Source organism: Phocoena sinus, chromosome X (genome assembly GCF_008692025.1).
Source record: "Phocoena sinus isolate mPhoSin1 chromosome X, mPhoSin1.pri, whole genome shotgun sequence".
Classification (NCBI taxonomy): Eukaryota; Metazoa; Chordata; class Mammalia; order Artiodactyla; family Phocoenidae; genus Phocoena; species Phocoena sinus.
In genome coordinates, this window is record NC_045784.1 from 85835994 (window position 1) to 85863182 (window position 27189).

The 27189-nt window shown below is 38.8% G+C and overlaps 2 protein-coding genes across 6 annotated transcripts in view; one reads left to right on the plus strand and one right to left on the minus strand.

Moving 5' to 3' along the window:
- On the plus strand, window positions 1-25550 carry CSTF2 (cleavage stimulation factor subunit 2). Of its 5 annotated transcripts, none has more exons than XM_032620500.1 (15): window positions 10-122; window positions 1460-1538; window positions 2117-2286; window positions 3319-3455; window positions 3947-4066; window positions 4160-4297; window positions 6643-6766; window positions 11031-11093; window positions 13605-13664; window positions 14313-14454; window positions 15243-15418; window positions 15581-15873; window positions 19315-19425; window positions 20495-20620; window positions 22755-25550. In XM_032620500.1, exons 1-14 carry the CDS (start codon window positions 65-67, stop codon window positions 20615-20617), a joined length of 1794 nt encoding a protein of 597 aa, XP_032476391.1. In that variant the 5' UTR covers window positions 10-64; the 3' UTR covers window positions 20618-20620; window positions 22755-25550. The 5 variants fall into 5 exon arrangements, with proteins under 5 accessions (XP_032476388.1, XP_032476391.1, XP_032476387.1 ...); XM_032620496.1 differs by lacking the exon at window positions 13605-13664 and adding an exon at window positions 9646-9711 and having other exon boundaries at window positions 42-122; XM_032620498.1 differs by lacking the exon at window positions 13605-13664 and adding an exon at window positions 538-652 and having other exon boundaries at window positions 60-122; window positions 22755-25536.
- NOX1 (NADPH oxidase 1) overlaps window positions 25214-27189 on the minus strand; it is a 26878-nt gene continuing 24902 nt past the window's right edge. The window contains 1 exon segment of the mRNA XM_032620501.1: window positions 25214-26078. Coding sequence (XP_032476392.1) covers window positions 25952-26078 — 127 coding nt within the window. The 3' untranslated portion in view covers window positions 25214-25951.

Consider the following 27189-nt stretch of genomic DNA (forward strand, 5'->3'; position numbering starts at 1 on the left):
GCGCTGGGCTCACGCGCCGTACGGAAGTGTGCTCTGGCGCACCGGAAGCCGTTGGAAGAGAGCGATGGCGGGTTTGACTGTGAGAGACCCTGCGGTGGATCGTTCTCTACGTTCGGTGTTCGGTGAGAGGAATTCGGTGGAGCCAAGCATCGGGGAGGGACAGAAAAAGACAGGGATCGGCGAGGAATGCCCCCCTGCACCTCACAGATCGCCGCGGGGCTTGCAGTTCGACCTGCCTATCCCAGGCGGCCAGCCTGGTGGACTCGTGGGCAAAGTGATGCTCCCCTTCCCCCGAGGTTTCGCAGCCTTTTCACGATGTGGCTGAGGAAGTTACACCAGCGTTCAGCTTATATGCGTTTCTCTTTTCATGAGCTTCAATTATTATCCAGAAGCGAGGGCTCATGGCAACTGTCCCGTACTACTTCTCACCCCCAGTCCCAGAATACAGGTTGTGTGCTGAGGGTATAGATCCTTGTGTCCACTTCCCGCCCTCTCATAAGGGCTTTCATCCTCTGCTTTTTCCCCGTTACATTTTAGTTCGTCGTTAGTGGTAGCGACTACCCGGCGTCTTAAGGTGGATTGTAAATAAATGAATGAATGAACGACTACGACCTCATCGAAGAAATTTTAAAGAGGGTGGAGTCTATTCTGAGTAATCTTTTCAGCCAAAATAAGTTGTTTATTTTAAAGTATGTGTGGTGATTTTAAAGCATCTTTTGAAAGGAACATGACAAAACAGTGCAGAATATATATATATATATATATTTTTTTTTACGGAAGTATAGTTGATTTACAACAATTTTTAAACATCCTCCAGTACATTCATGGTCATTCTCCTTTGAGTGCGTGTATATGTAGAAATACGGACATATGAGCCGGCTTTAAAAATTATAATATTGACATTTTTAGTAGTTATTGATAAGACTTAAACACCTTCAGGTAAATACTAATGCCTAAGTATTTTCACCATAGTTAAGGAAAATCTAACACATGTCAGTTAAGTCTGAGAACTGATACTTAGGAGTGCCTACACCTTTTGTGTTTAGTCTAACTGGTTTATTTCTCTTGTAAATAAAGTCAGCAGACAGGATTGAAATCTTGTCTAAGGGAGTACGGTGGAACCAGGATTGGAGGAACACTGTGTTTGAACCAGTTGTTACATTTTCTTTTTTTTTTTAATATCTTTATTGGAGTATAATTGCTTTACAATGGCGTGTTAGTTTCTGCTTTATAACAAAGTGAATCAGTTATACATATACATATGTTCCCATATCTCTTCCCTCTTACGTCTCCCTCCCTCCCATCCTCCCTATCCCACCCCTCTAGGTGGTCACAAACCACCTAGCTGATCTCCCTGTGCTAAGTTGTTACATTTTCAGTGATATATATAGATACTTTCTCACTAAAGATCTAGGTTACAAACTCAGAGTTTTGATATGTTATCTATTTTCTTCCTTAGTGGGGAACATTCCATATGAGGCTACTGAAGAGCAATTAAAGGACATCTTTTCTGAGGTTGGACCTGTTGTTAGTTTCAGGTGAGATCCCCTTTTACCACTTGGTGGAAGTTTCTTTAAAATCACCACAAATTTGGCCCTTAGTAATAATGGCAAGCCTTTTACTGGTGAGTTTTCACATGCATTCTTCTTGTTTGTTTGTAACAGCTTTATTGAGATGTAATTCACATATCATACAATTCACATTCATTTTTACTAAAAGATACATTTTTTTTTTTTTTTTTTTTTTTTTTTTTTTTTTTGCGGTACGCGGGCCTCTCACTGTTGTGGCCTCTCCCGTTGCGGAGCAACAGGCTCCGGACGCGCAGGCTCAGCGGCCATGGCTCACGGGCCCAGCCGCTCCGCGGCATGTGGGATCCTCCCACACCGGGGCATGAACCCGTGTCCCCTGCATCGGCAGGCGGACTCTCAACCACTGTGCCACCAGGGAAGCCCAAAGATACATTTTTTTCACTTAAAAAGATGTGTAAAAAGTATTTCAGTGAGACAGAGCGATAAGGTTATTTGTCTTACGGTAGATCAAATTAGAACATGGCAATGTTAGTGGGAACCTTGTGTGTATGTAACATTTGTGCCTGACACTTGGTTCTGCTCTCCAGGTTGGTATATGATAGGGAGACAGGAAAGCCAAAAGGTTATGGCTTCTGTGAATACCAAGACCAGGAGACAGCACTTAGTGCCATGCGAAACCTAAATGGGCGCGAATTCAGTGGGAGAGCACTTCGAGTGGACAATGCTGCCAGCGAAAAGAACAAAGAAGAGTTGAAGAGTGAGTATAAACCCAAGCTGTGTGCAACATGAGTTAGTAAAGATGTAACAATGAAGATTTTCCACTTAATGATATGTTTTAGCATCTGCTGAAATGGTTGTCAGCCACACAGCTTCTTTACCTGACCCACCTGAGGTACCTGTATTAGGGAAGTGTGTATCTTTGAGAAATAAGGTAAAGTTGACTTAAGTCCTTCCATTGCCAAGGAGTTGATTTCCAGTTGTAGATGAATTACAGGTTCACCACACCATTAGTTATGTTGACTATGTCTGTCATTAGTGTTTGCCACTCCTGTAATTATGTTGCCAGATGTGTAACTGATGGGGATACCGAGGCATTCTCATGGCTTTTTTCATGAGGTAATAGATCCAGAAATTCCATTTTGAAATTAGAATTTTTTTCTATTTGAAACTTTTGCTTCTGAAATGACTTGTGAAAGGAAATGGATATCCCTAGTCCCTAATTTATGTTAACATTGTTCACCTATACAATCCTGGTCTCAGCTTTCCTTTGAGAGTAGAAAATATACTTTGTCACTTTCCTCCACAGAAATAAAAGACTTGCAAGTCACTTATTTCTTTTATTTTTTAAAAAATATTTATTTTTAGTCACGTTGGGTCTTCGTTGCTGCGCATGGGCTTTCTCCAGTTGCATTGAGCGGGGGCTACTCTTCATTCCAGTGCACAGGCTTCTCATTGTGGTGGCTTCTCTTGTTGTGGAGCACAGGCTTCAGGGGCACATGGGCTTCAGTAGTTGTGGCACGTGGGCTCAGTAGTTGTGGCACACGGGCTTAGCTGCTCTGTGGCATGTGGGATCTTCCCAGACCAGGGATTGAACCCGTGTCTCCTGCATTGGCAGGCGGATTCTTAACCACTGCACCACCAGGGAAGTCCTGCAAGTCACTTATTTCTAAGCTCCAGAAAATTTAAAGTTATCAACAGGTCCTTACAGCAACCCTGGAAAGTAGATACTTGAAATGATTTAGCTCTTTAATTTGCCTCCTTAATGTTTTTGTACTTTCTTCCCAATCAGGCCTTGGCACTGGTGCCCCTGTCATTGAGTCACCTTATGGAGAGACCATCAGTCCTGAGGATGCCCCTGAGTCCATTAGCAAAGCAGTTGCCAGTCTTCCACCAGAGCAGATGTTTGAGCTGATGAAACAAATGAAGGTAAGAGGAGGCATTAGGTTATGGAAAATCATAGCATATCAACTCTTCAAGAAGTCATTGATGTTAATGGAAATTAACATTGAGTTAATGGAAATGATTTCCTGAGCTCAAATAGGAAGTGTACCTGTTGACCAACATTTCTTGCACCTTCAGTATTCCATATGTGCACAGTGTGTTGTATATTTCATACAAAGAGCTTTCCATTTTTTGTACACAAACACACACAATCTGGCAGGGTTTTTGTGGCCCATAGATATCAAATGTAGATGTTAAAATGTGGCTTTTTTCCTAAATGGTGGTATTATGGTATTTGAAATGCCTCTTCCTTCTCTTGCCTGCCATGACCGAGATTTTGTGTGCTATGTAAAAACTGATAATAGCTTTAAAAGCCTCTTGAATATTACATTTCTCAGATGGGAATAGCTCTAAATCACTGTCAATTTCTGAGTAATAAGTTTTGAACCTGATGATGAATCTGTTTATCTTCACAGCTCTGTGTCCAGAATAGTCCTCAGGAAGCACGGAACATGTTGCTTCAGAACCCTCAACTGGCTTATGCTTTGCTACAAGCCCAGGTAGTGATGAGAATTGTGGATCCAGAAATTGCCTTGGTGAGTGCTTCTGGTTCTTTTATGGAAATACTAGGGTAAACCTTGAGTGGGGTAGAAACAGACAGCTCATAGATTTGTCTTTTCACTTTTTAGAAAATTCTGCATCGCCAGACAAATATCCCAACACTGATTGCAGGCAACCCTCAGACAGTCCACAGCGCCGGACCTGGCTCAGGATCCAATGTGTCGATGAACCAGCAGAATCCTCAGGCCCCTCAGGCCCAGTCTTTGGTAGGACTTTATCCCTTAACATTTTTGAACTGCCTTGAAAATGTCATTTTCATTTTAGGAGGATATATTGGAAGAAGAATGGTGAGCAGCCAGAGATGATAATTTCAGTTTCCAGGCATAAAAGCAGTTAACAGGGTTGCAGAGTACATGACATCTAAATGAATACAGATTTAGTGCCAAGTTTGTAAAACAGAGATCCTTCCTTTATGCCCTTTTTTTATAAGCTGATTTTGTGTATATGTGCATGTGTGGCACTGTGGTTGGCACTTTGTTATTCCATATACGTCATCTCATTTAATACTTAGAGTGGTTGTATGAGGTCGGTACTCTTCTTATCTCCATTCTCACTGATGAAAAAAGTAAAGCTTATTTTCCAAGTGTGACACAAAACCCTGAAGCCATGAAAAATTGGTACATTTGAAAACTGAAAAACTTCTGAACAGAGAAAAAGAAATAAACACCAAAGACAAATGACAAATTGGGAAAAAGTATTTGCCACACACGTGATGGACAGCAGGCTGATTACCTAAGGGCCATTAGTCATATTCAAGAATGTTTATTGCCACATTTTAATAGTGAAAAATTGGAAACATCCTAAATGTACAGCAATGGAAGAATGGAGAAAATGTGGTATATTTATCCAATGAAATACTCTACAACAGTTAAATAAACTACATGTGTCACCGTGAATGACTTTCAAAAATGTAGTTTCATATAGCAGTTAGGATGAACTAGGATACATGGTATCAACACAGGTAACTCAAACACATAATGCCATACAGAAGTGAAAATAAGTGAATGTGGAAATATTTCCAAAATACAGGATGTATGTGTCTGTACATATCCCGAGAACATGTTGAGTGGGTTGCAAAGAATGTGTTTAGTATGTAATGGTTTACATAAAATTTCAAAACATCTATAAGAATTCTTAAGTGGTTGTCTAAGAAGGGGATACAGGATGCAATGGGGAAGACCATACAGGAGATTTCAATTATGTATGTGATTTGTTTCCTAAGCTGTGTGGTTATTTTATTCTCTATACAACTTATATGTCTGAAATTTTTCATATTAAAAAACACCTCCTATAAATTAGTAAGAAAATTACCAATAACCCAGTAGAAAACTATGCAATGGATATGAACAGTTCATAAGAATGGAAATACAAATATATATTAAATGTATGAAAAGTATTCAGCCTCAAAATAAGATAAATGTGAATGAAGTACAATAAGCTATCATTTTTCACCTGTTAGATGGGCAGAGGTAAACAATTTGGATGGCTCATACAAAAGTTATGGTGAGGGTCAGCACACATCTTCTAAATGGCCAAATAGTAAATATTTTTTGGCTTTGCAGGTCGTGGAATTTGTCTTAACTACTCAGCTCTGCCATTGGAGTGTGAAATGAACCACAGACAGTACATAAACAAATGTGCATGATTGTGTTCCAATGAAACTATTTATGAAACCAAGCAGTGAGCCAGATTTGGCCCATGGGTCATAGTTTACTATCCCCTGCTCTGATTCAATAAATACTTTTTCAGAAATAGAAAGGAAATAAATTAAGGTCCAGAGAGGTTAACTGCTCCAAAAATAACAATCTAAGTGGCAAATCCAGGATCTGAATCTGGTTCTGTCTGACATCATAACCTGTTTTCTCTTAACCACCTCACTATACAGTTTCCTCTTTTCTATTCTAGAGTTTTGTTTGTGTTCTCTGAGAATATATGTGATTTTTAAAATATTTATATATATCTTAGTTTTTATTTTTCTATTCCAAGGGGCTTCTCAGTTCTTTTGGGAATACACAAATGAAAACATAACATTCCCTTTTCCTCTGGAGCTTTAATGTAGCATTAGAAAAATTTTACATCCCCCTCCCAAGTAGAATTATTTCTGAGGACAGCAATGAGAAAAGATTGGTCAAAGAAAATTTTTCATCTTAAAAATTTAGACTAACAGCAGTTCTGTTTTTTTTTTTAAAGTCCTCATTTCTTCTTGCATTCAAGGCACTTTTTTTTTTAAAACTTTTACTGCCAGGCCCTCATCTCTAAGTCAACAAATAGGTGCTATATATGGCCTCACCACACAGATAAGACTTGTCAACCTCTGCTTTTATAATACAGTCTGTCGTAATTGTGTTCTGTGTAACCAGGCTCATTGCATGTATTGCAGCTTCTGTTCAAAGTGTGTTATAAATCTAATGCTGCATGAGACGTGCTGTCAGAAAAGGGTATTTGGTAGACTATTTGGGCGTGTCAATTTGAAGAGTTCTTTAAGGTCATAGACTTTGTGTGTTGAGTCTTCACAGAGGCATATACATACTCTGGTTTTTCTCTTGGTCAGAGTGGAATGCATGTCAATGGCGCACCTCCTCTGATGCAAGCTTCTCTACAGGCTGGAGTTGCAGCACCAGGGCAGATACCAGCCACTGTAACAGGACCTGGGCCTGGTTCCTTAGCTCCTGGAGGTACATTTTCATTTAGAATTTTCACCATTTTAGTATTTTGCTAGAGTTTTGTTATAGCAAATGGCATAGTGTAGCCAAATTATTATGTGGCAACGAGATCTTGATATTAAATTAATGTATAGCTAGGCAGTATATATCCTAGGTGGAAGAAGTAGTTGATTTCTTATATACACATCCTGTATGTCTGATTATGAGAGCAGAGGAAAGAACAGTAAATTGGAAAAGTACAGTAAAATTCCAAGTTAATGAGGGGAAAAATAGAATGAATGGAAACTACACCAAGCCAGCGAATATAGAGAAAAGGAAATTACATTGTGAAGTAAGTAATAATAAACATAGAGTTAAGGTAGAAGGAATAAAATCTCATATAGTCATTATTCTGCTAAATGTGAATGGACTGAATTCTCCCACTAAAAGCCAGACTGTCAGATTAGGTTAAAAAGTACATGCGGGAAAAAAAAGAGAAGCAAAATGCCTGGTTGCATTTGTTATTATATGTAACAAACATAACATTGGATTTCATGAAATATAATTAGACCAAACGACAAAAGGAAAAAAGAATTCTAAAAACTAATATGTTCACTAAAATTGTGTATATAGGAATTAATATTACGCTTGTAGCTTTTCGTCATTTAACAATCATAACTTAAAAAGTTATGGGTGAAATAGGTGATTCCTCATATAAAACACCAGTATGAACATATGATGTGTATCAGTATTTAAAGTTTTTTGCACAACAAACTCACTTCTTGTTAATTTATCTAATCTGGGTTAGATTGACTACAACACAACTAATGGGCAATAATTTGGCCTTAAATTGTTCTGGTTTATAGAGAAACCAGTCTGAAGAGCTAAGTTGACAGGGAATGGGAGAAGGGATTTTCAAATAAATTTCAGCAAACTCACGATTTTCACTTATCCTATAGAGTTACCGTTAAACTTAAATTATCTTTTATTGAAAGAAATAGATTCTGTGTTTTATACATTTTTTTGTGTTATAGGTACCTAGCTTACCTTAAAATATCACAAGTTGTAATGTGGTCCTACTACACATAACAAGTGTGCAACCCATGACATATGCAGCTCATTACATGAGTTGAAAAACACCCAAACTGGTCTATACCCTGTTCAGTGAGACAAGTACATGTCATGCACTTGGATGTCACAGCAATGTCAAGTTGCTATAAAAGTGTCTACTCTCCATTTCTGTAGTTAAAAATCACGAACTGTTAACATACAGTGTGTATCATTGTCATTTGTAGACCACACTTTGACAAAAAAAATCTGTGGACAAAAAATAAGTAAGGATGTTGAGAAATAAAATAATGGAATCAATAAGCTTGATTTAATATAGAGAGGGAGCCTTATATCTTTTGATTGGAAAATATACTCCCCCCATTAAAAAAATGACCATGTACTTAGCCATAAAATAAAAACAAATTTTAAAATGTAGAGATTTTACAGGCTGCATTCTCTGATTATAAGCCAATAAAGTTAGAAATAAATAATTAAAAGGTGACTGGAAAAAACCTTTACTTGTAAAGTTAAGGAACATATTCTTGGTAATCCTTGAATTAAAGAGAAAATAAAAAGAAATTTATAAATTATCTAAAAGACAACAAAAAGTAGTACACTTCATACAAAAAAGTGCAGGAAATAGTGAAAGCAGTACTTAAATGAAAATGAATACCCTTAAGTGCCTTATTAAAGAATAAAGGAACTCTGCTAGTTCTAAAGTATTAGAAAAATAATTTTTAAAAAACCCAAGGTACCAAGAAGAGGGAATTAATAAATACAAAAGTTGAAAGTAAGTGTAAAAGAAACTTAAATAATTGAATTTTCAAGTGATATTTTTTATGCGTTTGTAGCATTTATAGTTCTGAAGTTATTGAAACTTAAAACTTCACTACAATTTTTGAGATACCCTGTACGAAGCTCTTTGGCAGTTGATGAGAAGAGGGAACAAACTAGTAGAAAAGTAGGCAAAGAAAATGAGTAGGTACTTCATAGAAGAGCACATCATAGAAGAGCAAATCCAAATGGCAATAAAAACATTCATTTATATTCAGGGGATTTCAAATTAAATAACGTGATTTCACTTTACTTAAACCCGTCCTACTAGCAAAAGTTTCAGAGATGACACTTAATATTGGTGGGGAGAGTGGTAGTATACATTGCTGGTGGAAATGTGAACTTTTTAAGCCTTTTAAGAAAGTAGTCTCATATTAAAAATTCATATACACTTTGACCCACCAATTCCACTTCTGGGAAGCTAGTCCATATAGATAAAAGTGCCATTATGTGATAGTGTAGTATGATAAATTACCCATATTGCCTTCTGCCATTGCTTTCCTCAGATCCTAAATTTTTGTATTGTTTTTATGAGTGGTCTGAATAAATCATAGAATGTTATGGCTAGAAGAGAGCTTTGAAATCATTTAGACCTCAAATGTTAGTGTGCATTAGCATCACCTGAAGGGCTTATGAAAACACAAATTGCTGGTCTCCACACCCAGAGTTTGCATTTCAGCAGGTCTGAGGTAGGGCTCTAAGCTTTGCAGTTCTGACAAGTCTCTGGTGATGCTGACGCTGCTGGTCTGGGGACCACATTCTGAGAAAACACTGTTTAAATAAACTCGTTCACTTTACAGATGAGGAAGCCTGAGGGTATGTTAATTTTATCAAATCAGTTGTTCAAAATGACAATTACTTAGTAGCATTGGTAGAGCTAGCACAGACTCAGGTTCTTAATTCATGGCTCTTTGGTGCCTGGCATGTTAAATGGGATAAGAGAATGTGACATGTATTGTACTTGGATATTTTAGGTGAGTATTAATGAACTGCAAACAGTTCAGCTTGTCTTTTCTCCCCACTCGCAGCATATATTGTTCCTTTGAGGAAAACAGAATTATTGCTACGTGGGAAGGACCAGACAAGGACTTATGGTACATGTTTAGTCTTTGTATAGCTGGTTAGAGCAGACCTGTCATTCTCAACACTATTAGACCCAGTGGCTCCTTTTTGTAACATATCTTGCAGTGACCCTTTACTATCCTGAAATGAAATGCACAGGTGACATAGCATACTTAACATGGCTTCCAAAAAATCAGTATAGTTACCGTAACTATAATATAAAGGAGAAGTAAAAGGAAATTAATTTATAGTAAAAGAATATTATAAATACGCAAGTATTCAAGCACAGCTACACTAGAAAACAATAAATAGCAGTCAGATGCTTGCACCAATACTATAAAAGTAAAAGACAGACCCAGGTATGTTGTTTTGGCAATTCAGATACCACAAGGACTGTTGACATTGATGATGTGATTTTCTGAATGGTGAAAATGAAAACTCTTGGTAAAGTTCTTAACAAAACAAGATACAATACCCATAATTTACTCAATAATTGCATTCCTGGAAAATTCAGTGTGTGTGTGTGTGTGTGTGTGTGTGTGTAAAAACTGGACAAAGAAGCGCTTTGTTTACAAATAAAACAGACAAGTTTTAAGTTTAGATGACTATAAAAAGGTTTTCATTTGTGTGAATGTTTAGCAAGACGTTTGAAAGTTTTGCAAGACAGGGTAATCCTTGATTTTGCAGAATTGTCTCATACGTTGCAGGACATCTAGTATCCCTGTTGGCTTCTCATAAAATGCCAGGCGTGCCCCCACAAATCTTTGTCACAACTGCAACAGTATACCCCCCCATTTACAAAGTACGCTTGGAACAGTAGTGCCTCCTGTGGGAGGAGGTACATGGATAAGTGCCATTGTTCTGTATTACAGAACTCGCTGCCAAAGTTTTTTTGTTTGTTTGTTTGTTTTTGTGGTACGCGGGCCTCTCACTGTTGTGGCCTCTCCCATTGCGGAGCACAGGCTCTGGACACGCAGGCTCAGCGGCCATGGCTCACGGGCCCAGCCGCTCCGCGGCATGTGGGATCTTCCCGGACCGGGGCACGAACCCGTGTCCTCTGCATCGGCAGGCGGACTCTCAACCACTGCGCCACCAGGGAAGCCCCCTGCCAAAGTTTTGGTAACCAGTGAGATTAAGAATTCTTCTTTAACTCACTTTTCTGTCACCAACGGCTAAAGTACAGTAACAAACTCCATCTTCTGTATAACTGCATTGTTTAGTGGTACTTATGATCTTCCTGTATAGGTTTCTGCTTGTGGGGCAGAAAGAGGAAATTTGTTAACTCAGCCACTGTCCAAATTTTTTCCCCACTGTCCCAATTTGTTTTTCTTTCCTGCCCTTTATCTTCTAGGAGGAATGCAGGCCCAGGTTGGAATGCCAGGAAGTGGACCAGTGTCCATGGAGCGGGGACAAGGTAAATAAATATTAATGTCCGATTAATGTGGACTAGACATGGAAATGTTCTATATCTGCACTGTCTGATATGGCAGCCACTAACCACATGTGGCTATTCAAATATTAAATAAATTAAATTGAAATTAGGTAAAATGTAAAACTCAGTTCCTCATTCACAGTAGCCACATTCTGAGTGCTCAGTAGCCGCATGTGGCTAGTGAATACCATATTGGATATTGCAGATATAGAACACTTCCATCATTGCAGAAAATTCTGTTGGGCAGCACTGTCTCGACTTCTATCTAGTGATTCAGAGCCCAGCTCTACAAGAATTGATGATGAAGCAAATTGATCCTTTGTTTCTATTTAATTTATGTCGCCTTTTCCTGATAGTTTAATCCCTCTACTTACATGTTCTCACTCCATCTATGGAGATCTGAGTAAGGAATTTTAATTATGACCATGTTATATGTGACTGGGTATGTGTAAGACTAAATTTAAACCCCAGAGAAAACTGGGAGGGGGTCAAAGGTCTGTGAAGCTTGCTTGGTAAGTATATGTTATACTGTGGCAGTAACACTGGATACCACAGTGGCAGGCGCTCCAAAATGTCCACGTTATTTCTCTATGTTACTGGAGTTTGAAGAAAAGAAAATGCAGTGATTCGGTTGAAACCAACATCAGGAAGAGAGAGAGTGAGAAAACAGAAGGAACTAACAATAAAACTGAGCGCATCCTATAGGCCATGCACTTTAATTTTCATAAACAACCTTGTGAGTTAGGTGGCAGCACCTCAGTTTTCAGGTGAAGAGCTGGAAGCTCAGAGTTCTGAGTTACTTCCTCAAGGGGACATGGTAAGTAAATACTGGTATCTGAGTAACGTGGCCTGGGCTTGGTGCATTCGTCTTCTTTTCCAGCTAATAAGTGGCAGAGCTAAGATTCCAAAGTCTCTGACTCTGAAATCTATCCTCTTTCTGTCAATCACACTGCTTCTGTTTCCTTCCAGTGTCTTCTGTTCTTATTCATTGTGTCCTTGTGATGAGAAAGAACTGCTTTGGACAAGTGTAGGGAAGCTTAAGTTACTTCTTATTAGCATATGGTCTATAAGTAAAACCCATTAAAAAAATTTTTTTAATTGGTTTTTTTTTGGCCACACCATGTGGCTTGCAGGATCTTAGTTCCCCAACCAGGGATTGAACCTGTGCCATGGCAATGAAAGTGCTGAGTCCTAACCACTGGACTGCCAGGGAATTCCCCAAAACCCTTTTTTTTTAAGCAAAATACTAAGATACAGGCCTATGCACTGTACTCCTCGTTTATGGTTTGTATACTGATATTGGTTGCTAAAGTGACAGAGCTAATAATCTTGTCAGGCAATTGACAATGGAACAAGCTCTTTGTCCAGACACCTTGTCTGAGCAGACCATGCTTTTATGCTATTGTGCCCCACCCCCCTCAGCTGCTATCAGTAGATCGTGTAGGTGCCCCAAAGTATTTTTGCAGTAGTGAGAAGGAATTAGAAGTTTCAGTCATACCTCTACCTCTCCCCCAGCCATCAATAAATCAAACTTTGTTTAATACACACTTCCACAAGACATCTTCCTTGATACAGTTATTTTCACCTTTCTGGTCAAAAGTTAACAAAGGGAAATGACTTGAGTTTTGAAGGTATATCAAGGATGTCTTCATGAAGAGACAAAATGAGACTTTTATACTTTTCCTTTAGTACCCAGCAGAGAAAGCAAGAATCTTTCATTTGTACCCAGTTTGTCATTCTTTTCCTGCAATCCATGCTTCTTTTACACATTTGTAATGTTGAAAAGAGACAATGAGATGTTTAAGAAGAGACTTCTTCTTGCCTTCTGCCACCTTTGTTTAGTGTTGGCACCCTTGTCGTCTTATTAATCTTTATTTGCTGATGTCATGATGTTTGTTTATCAAAAACTTACAGTGGCAGAGTACTTCTTGAGGAGTAATATTCTCTTTCTTTGTCTAAAGTTCATTCACTGCATTTCCCCATTTGATAGCAGGAATTTTTGTGCTTTAAATTATGACAAAAATAATACTGTGCCACTTCTGTTAATGGGCTTTTCCAGAATAAATCTTGCCTTCCAGATTCAGTGCAATTTCTTTCATTTTTTGCTTATGAAAATACGTTTACCTTCTTTGCCTAACTGGAGTTTCAGAAGCATCCTTTTTATATTTTGTTTCTCTTTTTCATAGTATCATAAGATTTAAGGGGAATCCCAGTAGGAGAGGTGTAAATTGAAAGTGGCTGGTTATTCCTGCCCAAATAAAATCAGTGGCCCACAGGTTTTACCTTAGGAAGCAATCTCATCAAAGCAGAACAGTTTCAGATCCCAAAGAAGCTCATATAGTTTAGGAAGATTTTGTAGCCCAGGGCAAGCTAATGAACTCTTGGCTCTTTAACTTATATGTGTAAATCTCCACTGTCTGTGTGCCTCTGCGTGTGTGTGCAAGCTATTTTAAGTGTCTGTTCTTTCTCCTTTTGAACTTACTGCTCACCTAGGAACCCTACAGCACTCGCCCGTGGGACCCACCGGGCCTGCATCAATTGAGCGAGTCCAAGGTACCCATTGTATCTGCGGGTTTCCTTTTGCTTGTGGTGTTCAGGGTGGGACGTTGAGAGGTAAAGGGCTGCTTGGCAGTCATCCTCACATTTGGAACCCAAAAGGGTAGTGTTTTGGGTTTTTTGTTTTTTCATTTTTTTCCTTTTGGGGCCACAAGCCTAAGATTGACCTCTTCACACAGGGCAGAGAACATGGATGATATGGACAACTGTCTGAGGCTGTACTCCCTCCCTACTGGTGTCAGGAGGCTTGGATGGAATAGCAGTCTGTAAAGAGACAGCATGTTCTTGCAGAGCCATGGCAGTATTCACATATGCCAAGGCCCTACCTCTCTTTTGTGACTCTGGTCCTTGAACTAAGATTGATTATAAGCAAAACCAGGAGCCTAAGTTTCTTCAGGTTGCAGTGCTAGGCCTTGGCAGGTTGCTCCCCAGTTTGTTCTTTACATAATTCCATCCATACCTCTAACATAGAACAAATTCTGCCTATACCCTGCTTCTGTTCTTGAGCTGCAAGAGAAGTCTGTTTGTGGTGAGGTTTCACCCACTCTGAGGGGTCTGAACTATGTTGTCAGTGGCATATAGAGTCATTTCTTCTTGCCTTACATGTCCTTCACAGCAGTACCTCCCCGTTTGTTTCCCTGTCAGTGCCGATGCAAGACCCCAGAGCAGCTATGCAGCGTGGGCCCTTGCCTGCCAACGTCCCAACTCCTCGAGGTCTGTTGGGAGATGCTCCAAATGACCCACGCGGAGGCACTTTACTTTCTGTAACTGGAGAGGTAGAGCCTAGGTAAGCACTGACACAGAAGGAAAAGATTGAAGGAATCAGAATTTCCCCTTGCTTTGAGAACAAAGTCTTTTCATACCAGTTGTGCCTGTTTGCTTACTTCAAAAGATAAATAAATATTCATGGCCACTGTCCAAGATGAAGCACTTCCTGGGCAGAACTATGTAGTTGAGTGTGTCATTTTGAACTAACCATTGCTACTCCATCCTCAGAAATTGGAAATTCTAGCACACATATCTAAACAGGAAAAAATTATATTGCTTATTGTTAGTAGTAATACTAATAATAGCAATAATAATAATAATTGGTATTAGTGGGGATTATGCCTCTCAATCTGCTCTGAGTACTTTACTGAGTTCATCTCACTAAATCCACACAACAGCCCTGTGAGATTGATACTAATATCAGTCCCATGTTACAGATGAAGAAACTAAGGCTTAGAGAAGTTAAGCAAATGTGCCCAAGATCACACAGCTAATAAATGATAGAGCCTAGATTTGAACCCATACAGTAACCCATGTTCTTAAGCACCCTACTGCGTATTCATTATATATAATGGATATCCATTCAGTCCTCCTTAATTTGAGTGCCCTGACCAAATACGAAATTCTAGAATACATGGATTTACATCTCGATAGCTTTTCTTTGACCTGTTTTGTGTTATTCTCTTAGCATTTGTAGACTGATGTTTGCATCAGCTCTTTATCTAATTTTACTGATCTTCTGGTTGACACTTTTTTCTTATTGTTTTGTTCTGTTTTAAAATATAACATTTTTTTCTCCATCTCTAGAGGTTACCTGGGACCACCTCATCAGGGTCCGCCCATGCACCATGTCCCTGGCCATGACAGCCGTGGCCCACCCCCACATGAGATGCGAGGAGGGCCATTAGCTGAGCCCAGACCGCTAATGGCAGAGCCAAGAGGACCCATGCTAGATCAGAGGGGTCCACCATTGGATGGCAGAGGTGAGGGGAAACCACGTCACAAGGCTGACTGGTAGTTGTGGGCTCATGATGAACATGCTGTCTTAGGCTCCAATCTGGGATACAGAATGTTTATTTGATTGTTGGTTATTATTGCAGTAAAGGTGGGTAGCTACCCAATGGTTTTCTTGCAACTTTTTATAGGTGGAAGAGATCCCCGAGGCATAGATGCACGAGGGATGGAGGCACGAGCCATGGAGGCAAGAGGATTAGATGCTAGAGGATTGGAAGCCCGTGCGATGGAGGCCCGTGCAATGGAGGCTCGTGCAATGGAGGCCCGTGCAATGGAGGCCCGTGCAATGGAAGTCAGAGGAATGGAGGCCAGAAGCATGGATACAAGGGGCCCAGTCCCAGGCCCTAGAGGCCCTATACCTAGTGGAATCCAGGGTCCCAGTCCAATTAACATGGGGACAGTTGGCCCCCAGGGATCCAGACAGGTATATGTAACTGTCACTTCTATGTAAAATCTTGATCTATTCGGGAATTGATTATTGAGGCTGATTATTACTGCTTTCTGATTTGGGTTGTTTTCTCAGCTTTTTGGGGAAGATTAGAATCTCCCTTCCTTTAGTTTCTCTGTTCCTTAGGGTGGTGGTTTTCTGACTACCAGGATTATAGTCCAAAAGTGTAACCTTGTCCCACAATTTCAAATTCCATTCAGAGCAGAATCCCTGATTTTAGGGGATAGAGAGCACGTCGGTAGAATCTAGGCGTGGATAATTTGAAAAATCTCCCCCAAATGATTCTAATGTATAACCCTAAGAACCACTGCATTAGAACATATGAAGAGCTATTAGTGGTCATTTAGCTGATCTTAGGTTTGCAGAAATCTATTTTAATTTACTTTCATCACATAGCCTAAAGTGAACAATGGAGTTGAAAGGCAATTTACTAATGCTTGTCTTAAAAGCTGTGCAACTAAATTCTTATCTCTTCTTTCTCTTTATTTGGCTTTCTCCAGCTATGTGTAATGATGGTCTATGATTGTCTATGTGTTCTTATCTCCATCCTTTTTACCCTCCAGTTGGTTGTGGGGAGGTAGTACATCTGTATCTTCCCTCTGAGTTAGTTTTGTTTTGTTTTGTTTTTCAGCTAACACCTTCGTTTCACTCTAGCCCTTCCACCTTCATTTTTCCTCAATGTGACTTCCTCATTCCTCTATGTACTTCTTTATCTCTTCTCTCTTCCATATGCTTCTGTGCCTTACTCCCCCTTGTGTGTGTGTGTATGCACAAGAGAGAGAACTGTATTGTCAGAGCTGGAATGGAACATGTCAGTCACCCAGTTCTCTCATTTTATAGGTTTGGAAACTGAGACCCAAGAATTCAGGTGGCTTATCCAAATTCACACAACTAAAAAGTGGCAGAGCAAGGAATAGAACCCACTATTTTTTCCGCTATGCTACTCTGTCTTGTTATCTGCATGTTGTATATGTGTGTCTATCCCTCCTCTCTAATATGAAATATGAATATGTTGTTTTCTGGTATGTGTAGAAAAAAACTTTTCTATTGTTTTTCAAGTTTCACTTTAAAACAAATGTGTTCGTGGGCTTTGATTTTTATCATACCCTCTATGGTCAGTAGCCTCATAGTAAAAATGGGTTTTATGCTTTCAGTCAGTCGTTCAACAAATATTTATTGAGCACCTACTATATACCAGGCAGAGCTATAGGTACTGGGGATATAGCAGTGTGAACAAAACGAAGTCCTGCCCCCATGGAGCTTATATTCTAGTGGGGAGATAAATAACAAATAACTACATGATGTCCTTATATAGTTCTGTCAATAGTTCTTTGGAGAAAGATGTCGAAAATAATGGTTGGAAGACCATTTATCAATAATTTCTTGCTCCTTTATCTGCTAGTACTTGAACTTATTAGTCTAATATTACATTTATTATAATTTTCATTAGTAGATTCTATAAAGCCAATTAGGTCTGAGGTAGAGAAAATAAAAACTTTATCTTCAAACTTTAAAAAACTTGTTTACTATGTTTACTTATAAATAAATATATAAAATACATTCACTCATGTACAAAAGATATACAGTAAGAACCTCACTTCCTCCTCGTACCTGTCTCCCTTGTGACCCCCATCTCCTATAGATAATCACTTTTATTATAATGTATCTTTCTAGCAAATAAGAATATACTTATTTTTGCAAATATGAATATATATGTATTCTTACTTTTTCCTCCTTTCACTGTTCTGCACCTTGTTTTTTAACCTAACAATATGTCCCTCACTCATAATTTTAAATCAAATTTTAAAATTAACTTCAGTCCACCTAGTTGGAAACTTGTTGGTAAAAGGCTTATTATTACTAGGGTGATTATATAACTTACTGTCCACAAACAGGGACACATTTGAGAGTGCTGTTAGTAATTACTGTGGGGCAGAAGCTTAAACTGGGACTGTCTTAGCAAACCTGGATATGTGGTCAGCTGTATAATTACTTGAGAGCCTAGAACAGGCTCTTCTGGAAACTTTAAATGACCATTATTAAATGGTTAGATCACATTACAGTACCTCAAATTAGTATTGACTGAAGCTTCAAAAAGGTTACTCTCATAGATTTTTCAGATCTGTAACAGCTCATTAAGGTTCAGACTGGTCTCCGGATTCAGTATTGATAAAGAACAGAAAGTGATAATTTCTAGCAATCTGTACAAAGCTGTACTAATGCTTCATGTCTCTGGTGTCTTTGGGAAATTAGTTAATGCATCCAAATGAATGTTCCACATAATAGAATTATTCAACCAAGTTTTTAAACTATTTTAATGAAAAATCATTTATGAAGTATACTATGCTTCCTTCTCTTCTTAAACAGGATACAAAAAATTATTTTGATCATTTTTGATTACTCAAGGTCATCATTAAACGTACCCATTATTGTATAGGCTATAATAGAAAACATAGCATCTCCTGTTTTGGTTTCTGGTATCCTTTACTGTCAGGTTGTCACCTGGCTCTTCACATTGCTGTCATGATATCTGCTCCTAATGGTTCATCCACATTTCTTTCATGCTTTGCTGCTTCTCATCTGCTGAGGAAGCAGGTAACATGTTTGTTAACAATTTGTATTTAATAAGAGTACCACCTAAGCTCTGGGTAAATGCCTGAGTGTGAACATAAATCCAGTATAGGGACCTTTTAAGTTATTCTAGGTGCTCTGAGGCCTTTTCCTTGGGTTCTGGTTGTCTTCCAAAACATTGAACCCATCGAAGATCTTAAGTACCAGTAAGCATGATATAACTGCACTTTGTTAAACTCAGGTCAGTCGTGTTTCTTGGTCTGTATTTAACAGAAAGCAACTGCTGCATATTCTCTGAGGAAAGTTATAAAAAACAAATGTTGGGCTAATAGTAGTCCTTTCCCTGGAGGCCTTCCCATCTCCTTTCTGCCTCTGCCATTATGATCATCTCTGCCTTACTTGTGGGATAGGGCCTGTGTCTGATTGAACTAGAGGTAGGTGGTATCCCTGTAAATGTAGCTTCCCCAGTGGACCAGCATACATTATTCTAGAATCTGTCAGCTTTCGTTTCTGTTTCCACTGAGTGCTAGTTTCTAGAATGCCCTCAGTTTCCCCTGTGCTTATGTGGCTGAATTTTGCTTGATTTGATGGTATCCACTTGTGCTGTGTGATACTTGTTGATGATGCTGGAGCTGTTGTAAGAAATTTGTCAACTTGCTAGTTGATCTCTGGCTAAACCCTGCCTTCTGCTGATGCTAACAGTAGGAAATGATATTCAGTCATTAATTTGCTTTTTAAACTCATATCCACAATCAGATATTTTTTCACATTGCTGTTATTACTGGCTTCTGGTTACCTAAATGAGAAGTACCGAAAATCTCTCTTCATCTCTCTCTGTGCACATAGGTCCCAGTCATGCAGGGAGCGGGCATGCAAGGAGCGAGCATTCAGGGTGGAGGCCAGCCTGGTGGCTTTAGTCCTGGCCAGAACCAAGTCACTCCACAGGACCATGAGAAGGTAAGTAATGCTGTCCAGCTGCCTCCATATGCACGAGTCTTTTGGAATCCTCTTTTCACAGTCACCATGTGGAGGTCCTGGGTCTTCAGGAAGTGATGTTTTTACTCTTAGAACTCTTTATGATCTTGTCACCTGAAAATCTGTGGGCTTGGTCCTAAAATTCTTAAATGGATGTATGTGAATGGCAGCTTATCTTACATTTCAACTCATCTACCAGTAGATTTTTTGTGTGCAGGCCTGATTGACTTGGAAATCCAAATCCCTTTCTTCCTCCCTTTTTTACCTTATCCCTAAAAACAATAGCAGATTCCCCATGAGCATATCTTTCTGTTTCTATATTTGACCATTGTAGGGAGTTCATATCTGATGGAAAGGCTAAAACTTGTGAAAAGGAGAAACTTTTTTTTAAAATTTATTTTATTTTTGGCTGCATTGGGACTTCGTTGCCGTGTGCGAGCTTTCTCTAGTTGCGCGAGCAAGGGCTACTCTTTGTTGTGGTGCGCAGGCTTCTCATAGCAGTGGCTTCTCTTGTTGTGGAGCATGGGCTCTAGGCGCGTGGGCTTCAGTAGTTGTGGCGTGCAGGCTCAGTAGTTGTGGCTCGCGGGCTCTAGAGTACAGGCTCAGTAGTTGTGGCACATGGGCTTAGTTGCTCTGCAGTATGTGGGATCTTCCTGGACCAGGGCTCAAACCCATGGTCCCTGAATTGGCAGGCGGATTCTTAACCACTGCACCACCAGGGAAGTCCCAGGAGAAACTTTTAAAGCAGGATTAAAAATTGTAGACTTCCCAGGGCTCACAGGTGTCACCTTAGTCTGTAAGAATTTGGGGTTCATGAAGGTGTCTGTTTTGAGTCTTCTGATCTTAGGCATTGTACTTGTGTTTTTCATTGTGCCTTTTCTCACCAGCTGGTTTTGGTTTTTTCTCTGGTTTTGTTTGATTTTTTTTTTTTGGCCTGCTGTTTTTTTGTGTGTGAACTATCCTTTCTCTGTCCTTCCTTTTTGGACAGAAGCTGGTGGTGTTTTTTTAGCTGCCATCATTAAAACTCACTACCTTTTTTTCCTCTGCACAGGCTGCTTTGATCATGCAGGTTCTTCAACTAACTGCAGACCAGATCGCCATGCTGCCTCCTGAGCAGAGGCAGAGTATCCTGATCTTAAAGGAACAAATACAGAAATCTACTGGAGCGCCTTAAAAGGTGAGCAGACTTACCCTGCCTGAGTCAGACAAGCTCCTCATGCATTTGGGATATATACTTTCAAGCTTAACCAACAAGACCCTCCAAGACCTGCACTCCTCTTGGCTAGACCCTTCACCCTTCAGTAGCTCAGTCCCTATCATGACAGGGGAAGGCTGTAGGCATTTGTTCAGTTATTGAATGGATTGTAATCTAATTTAACCTTTCTTTCCTAATGACAAAAGTGACATATGATCAATTTAACCAAATTAATCAAATACAGAAATGTAGAAAGTTCAGGGTAAAATCTCTGCCCTCTCAATCTCATTCTCTAGACATAATATAATTTGATATGGTTTGATCATATATTCCTCCAGAATCGGTTGTTATTTTATTCCAAAATAAAATAACATAAATAAAATAAAATATTTCCCCATCAAAATGAAGAAAATACAAACCATTTCAATAAAACGTATAAGCATTCAGTTTCCAGTATCTATTTTACATTGAATACTTTGAGGTTAAACTATTACAGCACATAATTTAAGGTAGTGAATGTCCACCATCGCCATCAGTCCCTGTACATTTTAGAGGTTGCTGTACACTGCTGCCCTTATTTTTCTTGCTCATCAGTCAGGTAAAAAGGAACATAGTCATGTGACCTAACTTGATTACATGTATTGGCGTTTCATTTTAAAAAAAATTTCCCCAACATCTGGTATTTCATAAACAATTCTGCTTTCTAAGAACAGTTTAAAATGTACATTGTCCCAATATCAGTTGGAATATCACATTTTGAATTTCTGCTTTTTATTCCATCTTTATTATAATTCCCATCCATGTATTATCATATGACAGTGAACTCATTTACACTAACTAGCAGTCTTTACTAAATATATTGTATTTTAATCCATATTTGTAATGTTGTTAAAACATCCAAACTGGAAATGTGCATTATATCTATATCTAGACTTTAAATGACTGAACTTTAATGGGAAGCTGTCGTAGATGGATGGAGTAGACTTTCAGTATGACCAGCACTTTTAGTCCAGATACCCAAGGCATTCTATTTTCTTCAGTAAAAGTATAGACTATTATAGATCTATAAAAGTATAGACCTGTTATATTCAGAGGAATAGATATATTAAAAAAATTATTCCTCTCTTTTACTTTTTCTAATTTATTTATGCCAGAGAAGGCATTCCCTACAATGTGAGGAAATTCTGTTTTGGGATAGTAGAGGTAAAAATGTTTCTGAAAGTACTTTCATTGTGTATTCTTGCTTGTAAGATATCTCATTTTAAAGCCTTGCACATAAACCACAGGGCAAGGTTTTTTGTTTTAACTTTTATTTTGAAATAATTAAAAATTCACAAGAAGTTGGGAAAGTACTACAAAGAGCCTCGTGTACCCTTCCCCTAGCTTCCTGCAATGATAACATCTTGGGAAGCTGTTGTACACATACCTTTTTGGTTTATAGTGCAAAAGGAAGAAATTGACTTTGGTACCTTACCGTTAACTAGACTACAGACCTTATTCACCTTTTACCATTTTTACTAAACCTGCATTAATGTGTGTGTGTGCGTACGCACACGTAGTTCTGTGTATGTAGTTCTATGCAGGGAAGGTTTTAATGTGTATTTGCTGGTATTTGTGCATACTGTAGCCGAGATGTTGTCTCTCCCTCCGTCCTATACCTTGCTCATTGTGATCCAGCTCTGCTGTCACTGACAGGCTTATGTACCACTACCATCAGGTCAGTGGTTCTCAACCAGAGGCAGTTTTGCCCCCTACACGACATTTGGAAATGTCTGGAGACATTTTTGGTTATCACAGCTTTAGGGGGTATGGTGTGCTACTGGCTTTCAGTGGGTGGAGACCCGAGATACTGCTAAACATCCTGTAATGCACAGGACATCCCCCAATAACAAGGAGTTCTCTGGCCCTAAACGTCAGTAGTGTTGAGGTTGAGAAACTCCGCTGTAAGGGATGATTACTTTGGGGAAGCAAGAAGCAGATACCTTAGGGATCTTTCCCTGGTGATTTGCTCATATGTGTAGCCTCCCTCCCCCACCTTTAAATTTCTTTTTCTGATGTTCGGGGAAGAGAACTTTGTCTCCACTTCTGATGGCTTTCTCCCAACTTTTCCTTACAGGTTTTCAAAACTACCTGGCAACAAATCTGGAAATTAGTTCCATAACTTTGTTGAAATGTTGCAAAAAGAAGAATTCTGCATCCTAACCCTTGAATGACTCAAATCGGTGCCAGGTGGAGGACTCCCATCACCTTCTCTCAGAACAAAATCAGTTCATTCTGTTGTCTTAGTTTGTATGTTTTCTGTGACTTGAAATAAACTTTGAACACAATTTTAGTATACTGCAAATTGATATACATGACCTTTTTGCTTTTAAAAGGCTGAACACCAAGGGTGAAACCTTACATGTGTTTTCTACCCTTACTGCAGTATTGTACTTTAATATTATGTTGCCATAGCTCTGTTTTTCCTTTTAAGTTAACCATTTATTCTTCTTGATGATATTTGAGAATTTCTCAGAAACAGTGTTTTCTGGAACTTAGTTTCTGCTTAGTTTGCTTCCAACAGGAATAATATTTGCCCTTTGAGAGCTTGCTAGAACTTCTGAGTCTACTGGGAGACAATAGCATGTGCTTAGAGCTGTAAAATGGTCAGAAGGCCAACAATGCAAAGAGCCTACCTAGGAGAGCAGTGTATTTAGTTTAGAAAAATCCAAGTATCAAAATGTATTTTTTGGTCAGTACCACGTCTATTCACATGCATAGTTCAGAGTTAAGACAAAGATGATGTATGATCACTGGTTTGAGTGTGTCAACAACACAAGAGACTGTTGACATTTTCTTGTCTGTTTTAAAACTCTTAAGTCTGGGTAGTCAACCTTAAAAGTTAAGAAAGCCACTAATTTTTCACATGTTCAAGGTGAAATAAACACTGAACAGAAATCAAACAAACAAAATACATTTCATCCTGCCTTCTAAATAATTACTAACCTACAGCCCTACCCAGTGACCAGATTTATTCTGGGAAACTAAAACATAGAAACTCTAAAACTTTTACATTTTTCTCATTTATTTTAAGAGGACCAAATGTAGAGCATAAGCTGTCGGATTGCCCATTAGGCCTGCCCTGCCTGCTTCCTTTCAAATAGGTGTGAACATAATCAGTGCCACTGGCTCTAACCTATTGCTCTTCCAGCCTAGTATTCTCTCTCATAGTGGCATTAAGGAGAAACATGATTTCTCTCCATCAGGCCAACCTCAAGAGGTTAAGAGGTGCCTTAATAATTAGTAAAGTTCCACTGGAACTACTCCTGAGCCTATTTATGTTCACAGAGTCCTAGCCTCTGGGTTAGGATTATGGTCAAGTGAATTAAAAGCCTGCCATAGGCTTAGAGAATGTAATAGCATATTGCTTACCTGTGAAGCAAAAGAATGCAAAGATAATCAACTTTATGAGAGACATTAAAATTGAGGGATTTTCTACTCTGATATGTAAACATTTACTGCAACAGAAATTTGCTGAATAAGATACTTGATATTACAACCTAGGAAGAAAAACTTGCTCAAAACAGCTGAGGAGCTTTCTAGGTATCTTGCTCATCCCCAGTTCAGGCTTAGATGTTGATTATGTGTAGGATTTATCATCATTACCTTTTCTGCCTACTTCCATGAACATTCTAGGCCTTGATATGTTGATTTTAGCAGCAGTCATATCTTGAAGTGTCAATATATTTAGACATTAAGACCAAGAGTACAGCCTTTCTCCTTAGGAACGCATTATAAGTTTCAAGAACACTTAAGATTCCAAATCAAACTCACTGAAGATCAAATTATAATTTGGTCAACAGTTGTCTAGTAGGAACCATATCATCAAGGTTCCATTGTGCATGTTCCTAAAGCCTTATTAAATTTAAATTAGCTGAAATCCGGGAAATTGGTAACAGCAGGGGTATCCCAATCTATTCCCATGGAAACATCCATTAGTATTTTTTCCTGATGTCCAGTTAATAAATGAAACACAATTAGCTACCATGAGTTCATGACCTACCTTTATTTTGTTCAAACTAGTGACTGAAAAGATTGGTTTTACTAATCTTTCAAGTCATGTAGGTTTCTGGATAATTAGAAACAATCACTTATTCATTTTTGCTCACTTAATGGTAGAGAAATAGGTGCTATAATGTTGATTCAGTAAAAACATTCTTGTAAATCCAGTGATTTGAATTGTCTTTGGGCACAAAGAAATGTGGATTATTTTTCCTCTTTTAAGGGCCCCGATCTTTCCCTCTTCTGTTTCACTGTGACTACTGACATCCCAGAGCCAGGTGAATGGAAGAAATAAAAAGCATTTCAATAGGAGAAAGAAAAGGCATTTTGCTGATGTCATTAGGTGAATGATTCCTTAATGAATAGTTACGTATGAGCCAAAAAATGTCAAAATTTTAAATTATCTTTTTTTTAAGACTAGACATTAATAAAACCCCTTGATAAAAATGGCAATAAAGAATCCTTGTTGACTAAATAATCATCCTAAGATGGAGTTCAAGTTTTCACAATTATTTCCAACAGAACAATGCAAGCTAATGACAACATAACTGACTTTCAATTATAACACAATTTCAATTATGATTAGCATACTTCCAAGATTTTCTTTCCCAAATGGAGAGCCTAGGTAAAGTAACAAAAGATTTATTCATTAAGCAAAGAAGAAAATCCTTCATTTTTTGACAAGCAAAAATAAGTAAAGCATAAATTGCTGTTCACACTGGATAAGACCATGTTTAACAGTAAGAATGTACATAGTGTTATATAGGTATTGGGTTCTTGGTAATTCTATGTTCGTTGTTTTACTATTTATGCTTATTATTATGTTTTGTCATTAATTCTTTAATAAATTTTTATTTAAAAAATCACCCTACTTAGAAATCTTCTTTGTGGGTGGGAGGGAGAGGAGAATGTGACCCAGAGTCCAGGAGACAGTAACACTTGGAATCAACAAAATCACCTGGAGTTAAATTGTGTAACTGTCAACCACGTCTCCTATCAAGCCTTGCTTCAATCATGGCATTCCAGAAGGATTTACAGTTGTTTTCCCGAGAAATGATCCATGGGCTTTGCAATTATTGTGACTTCTGAAGTTCTTAGGTCCATGAAGCTCAGTGATGACAAAGTTGAGTCCAATCAAAAAAGAATACCAGGGAGTCAAGGCTTGAAAGAAACATGTTATTGTCCTTAAGTGGTTGCCCAAACCTGACCAGACCAAGTAGATTGTTGAAGATACAGAGGCTAAGCGCAGATTACCATCCTTATTCTTGTAATTCAGAAATTTTCATTGTTGAAGTAGAATTGAACCTTCCTAGGATCCAGGCTGGAGTACTGATGACAGCACTTGCACAGGCTCTTTGCCAAAGTCTGAGGACCACATAGGAAGACTCCCACCGCCGACCTGCAAGAATAGAATGGTAGCCAGAGTTAGAATGCAGCAAAGGCTGCTGACAATGTTTGAGGGAATAGTTTCTGCCTCTGCTAGGCCTCTACTACTCCCAACAACCTTACATAAAAATTCAGTTATTGACTTTTTCATGTTCTTCATGTTCGTCTTCTCACCTTTTCCGCTTGCAAGCCCCAAATATGCTCCCAACTCTTAACCCTCTCAGCACTCAGCCTTGCCTACTCTATTGAGCACAGACACTCAGGAGATGGAGTGCAGTGCACTAATGAAGTACTAGACTCTGAAGCCAGGCTGTCTAGGTTCCAATCCCTGTTCTGACATTTGTCCCAGCTGTGTGACTTTAGGCAAGTTTCTTAACCTCTCTGTGCTTCAATATTCCCCCCTGTAAAATGGGATAGTATCCACCTCACAGGGTTGTTTGAAGGTTTAAACAAAAATAATATATGTAAAGCAATTAGAAAAATGCCTGGCATATAGCAAGTGCATATGTTAGCTGCCATTAAATCCATCCAGTGTTTTCTCACACTGAAGAGGTGGTGGTTCTTATTGCCAAGGATAATCTTTCTAACTAGGCTCTGGGTCTCACCCTGTCCTTCCTTCCCTCATACCTTCTTCTCCCCTCTTTTTTACTTGAGACGTAATTCACATGACTTAACATTCACCCTTTTAGAGTGTGCAGGTAGTGCTTTTTAGTATAACCGCAAAGTTGTGCAACCATCACCACTATCTAATCCGAGAACATTTCCATCTTCCCAAAAAGAAAGCCCATACACATTAGCAGTCACTCCCCATTTCCTCCCAACCGCCCCCACTCCCTGCCCTAGACAATCAAGTATACTTTCTGTCTCTAGATTTGCCTATTCTGAACATTTCATATAAATGGAATCATACAATATGTGGCCTTTTGTGTCTGGTTTCTTGCACTTAGCATACTGTTTTCAAGGTTCCTTCATGTTGTAGCATGTAATATACTTCATTCCTTTTTACAGCTGAATAATATTCCTTTGTGTGAATATACCACATTTTGTTTATCCATTCATCTGTTGGTGGACACTTGGGTTGTTACCACTTTTTGGCTATTTTACATACATTCACATACAAGTTT

What these genes read in the sequence shown, in the direction of transcription:
- CSTF2 (XM_032620496.1), top strand. Translation starts at nt 65, where the DNA reads ATGGCGGGTTTGACTGTGAGAGACCCTGCGGTGGATCGTTCTCTACGT. An exon ending in GCCCCCAGGGATCCAGACAG is followed by an intron (nt 15,874 to 19,314) that starts GTATATGTAACT and finishes CTGTGCACATAG; the next exon opens with GTCCCAGTCATGCAGGGAGC. An exon ending in CTCCACAGGACCATGAGAAG is followed by an intron (nt 19,426 to 20,494) that starts GTAAGTAATGCT and finishes TCCTCTGCACAG; the next exon opens with GCTGCTTTGATCATGCAGGT.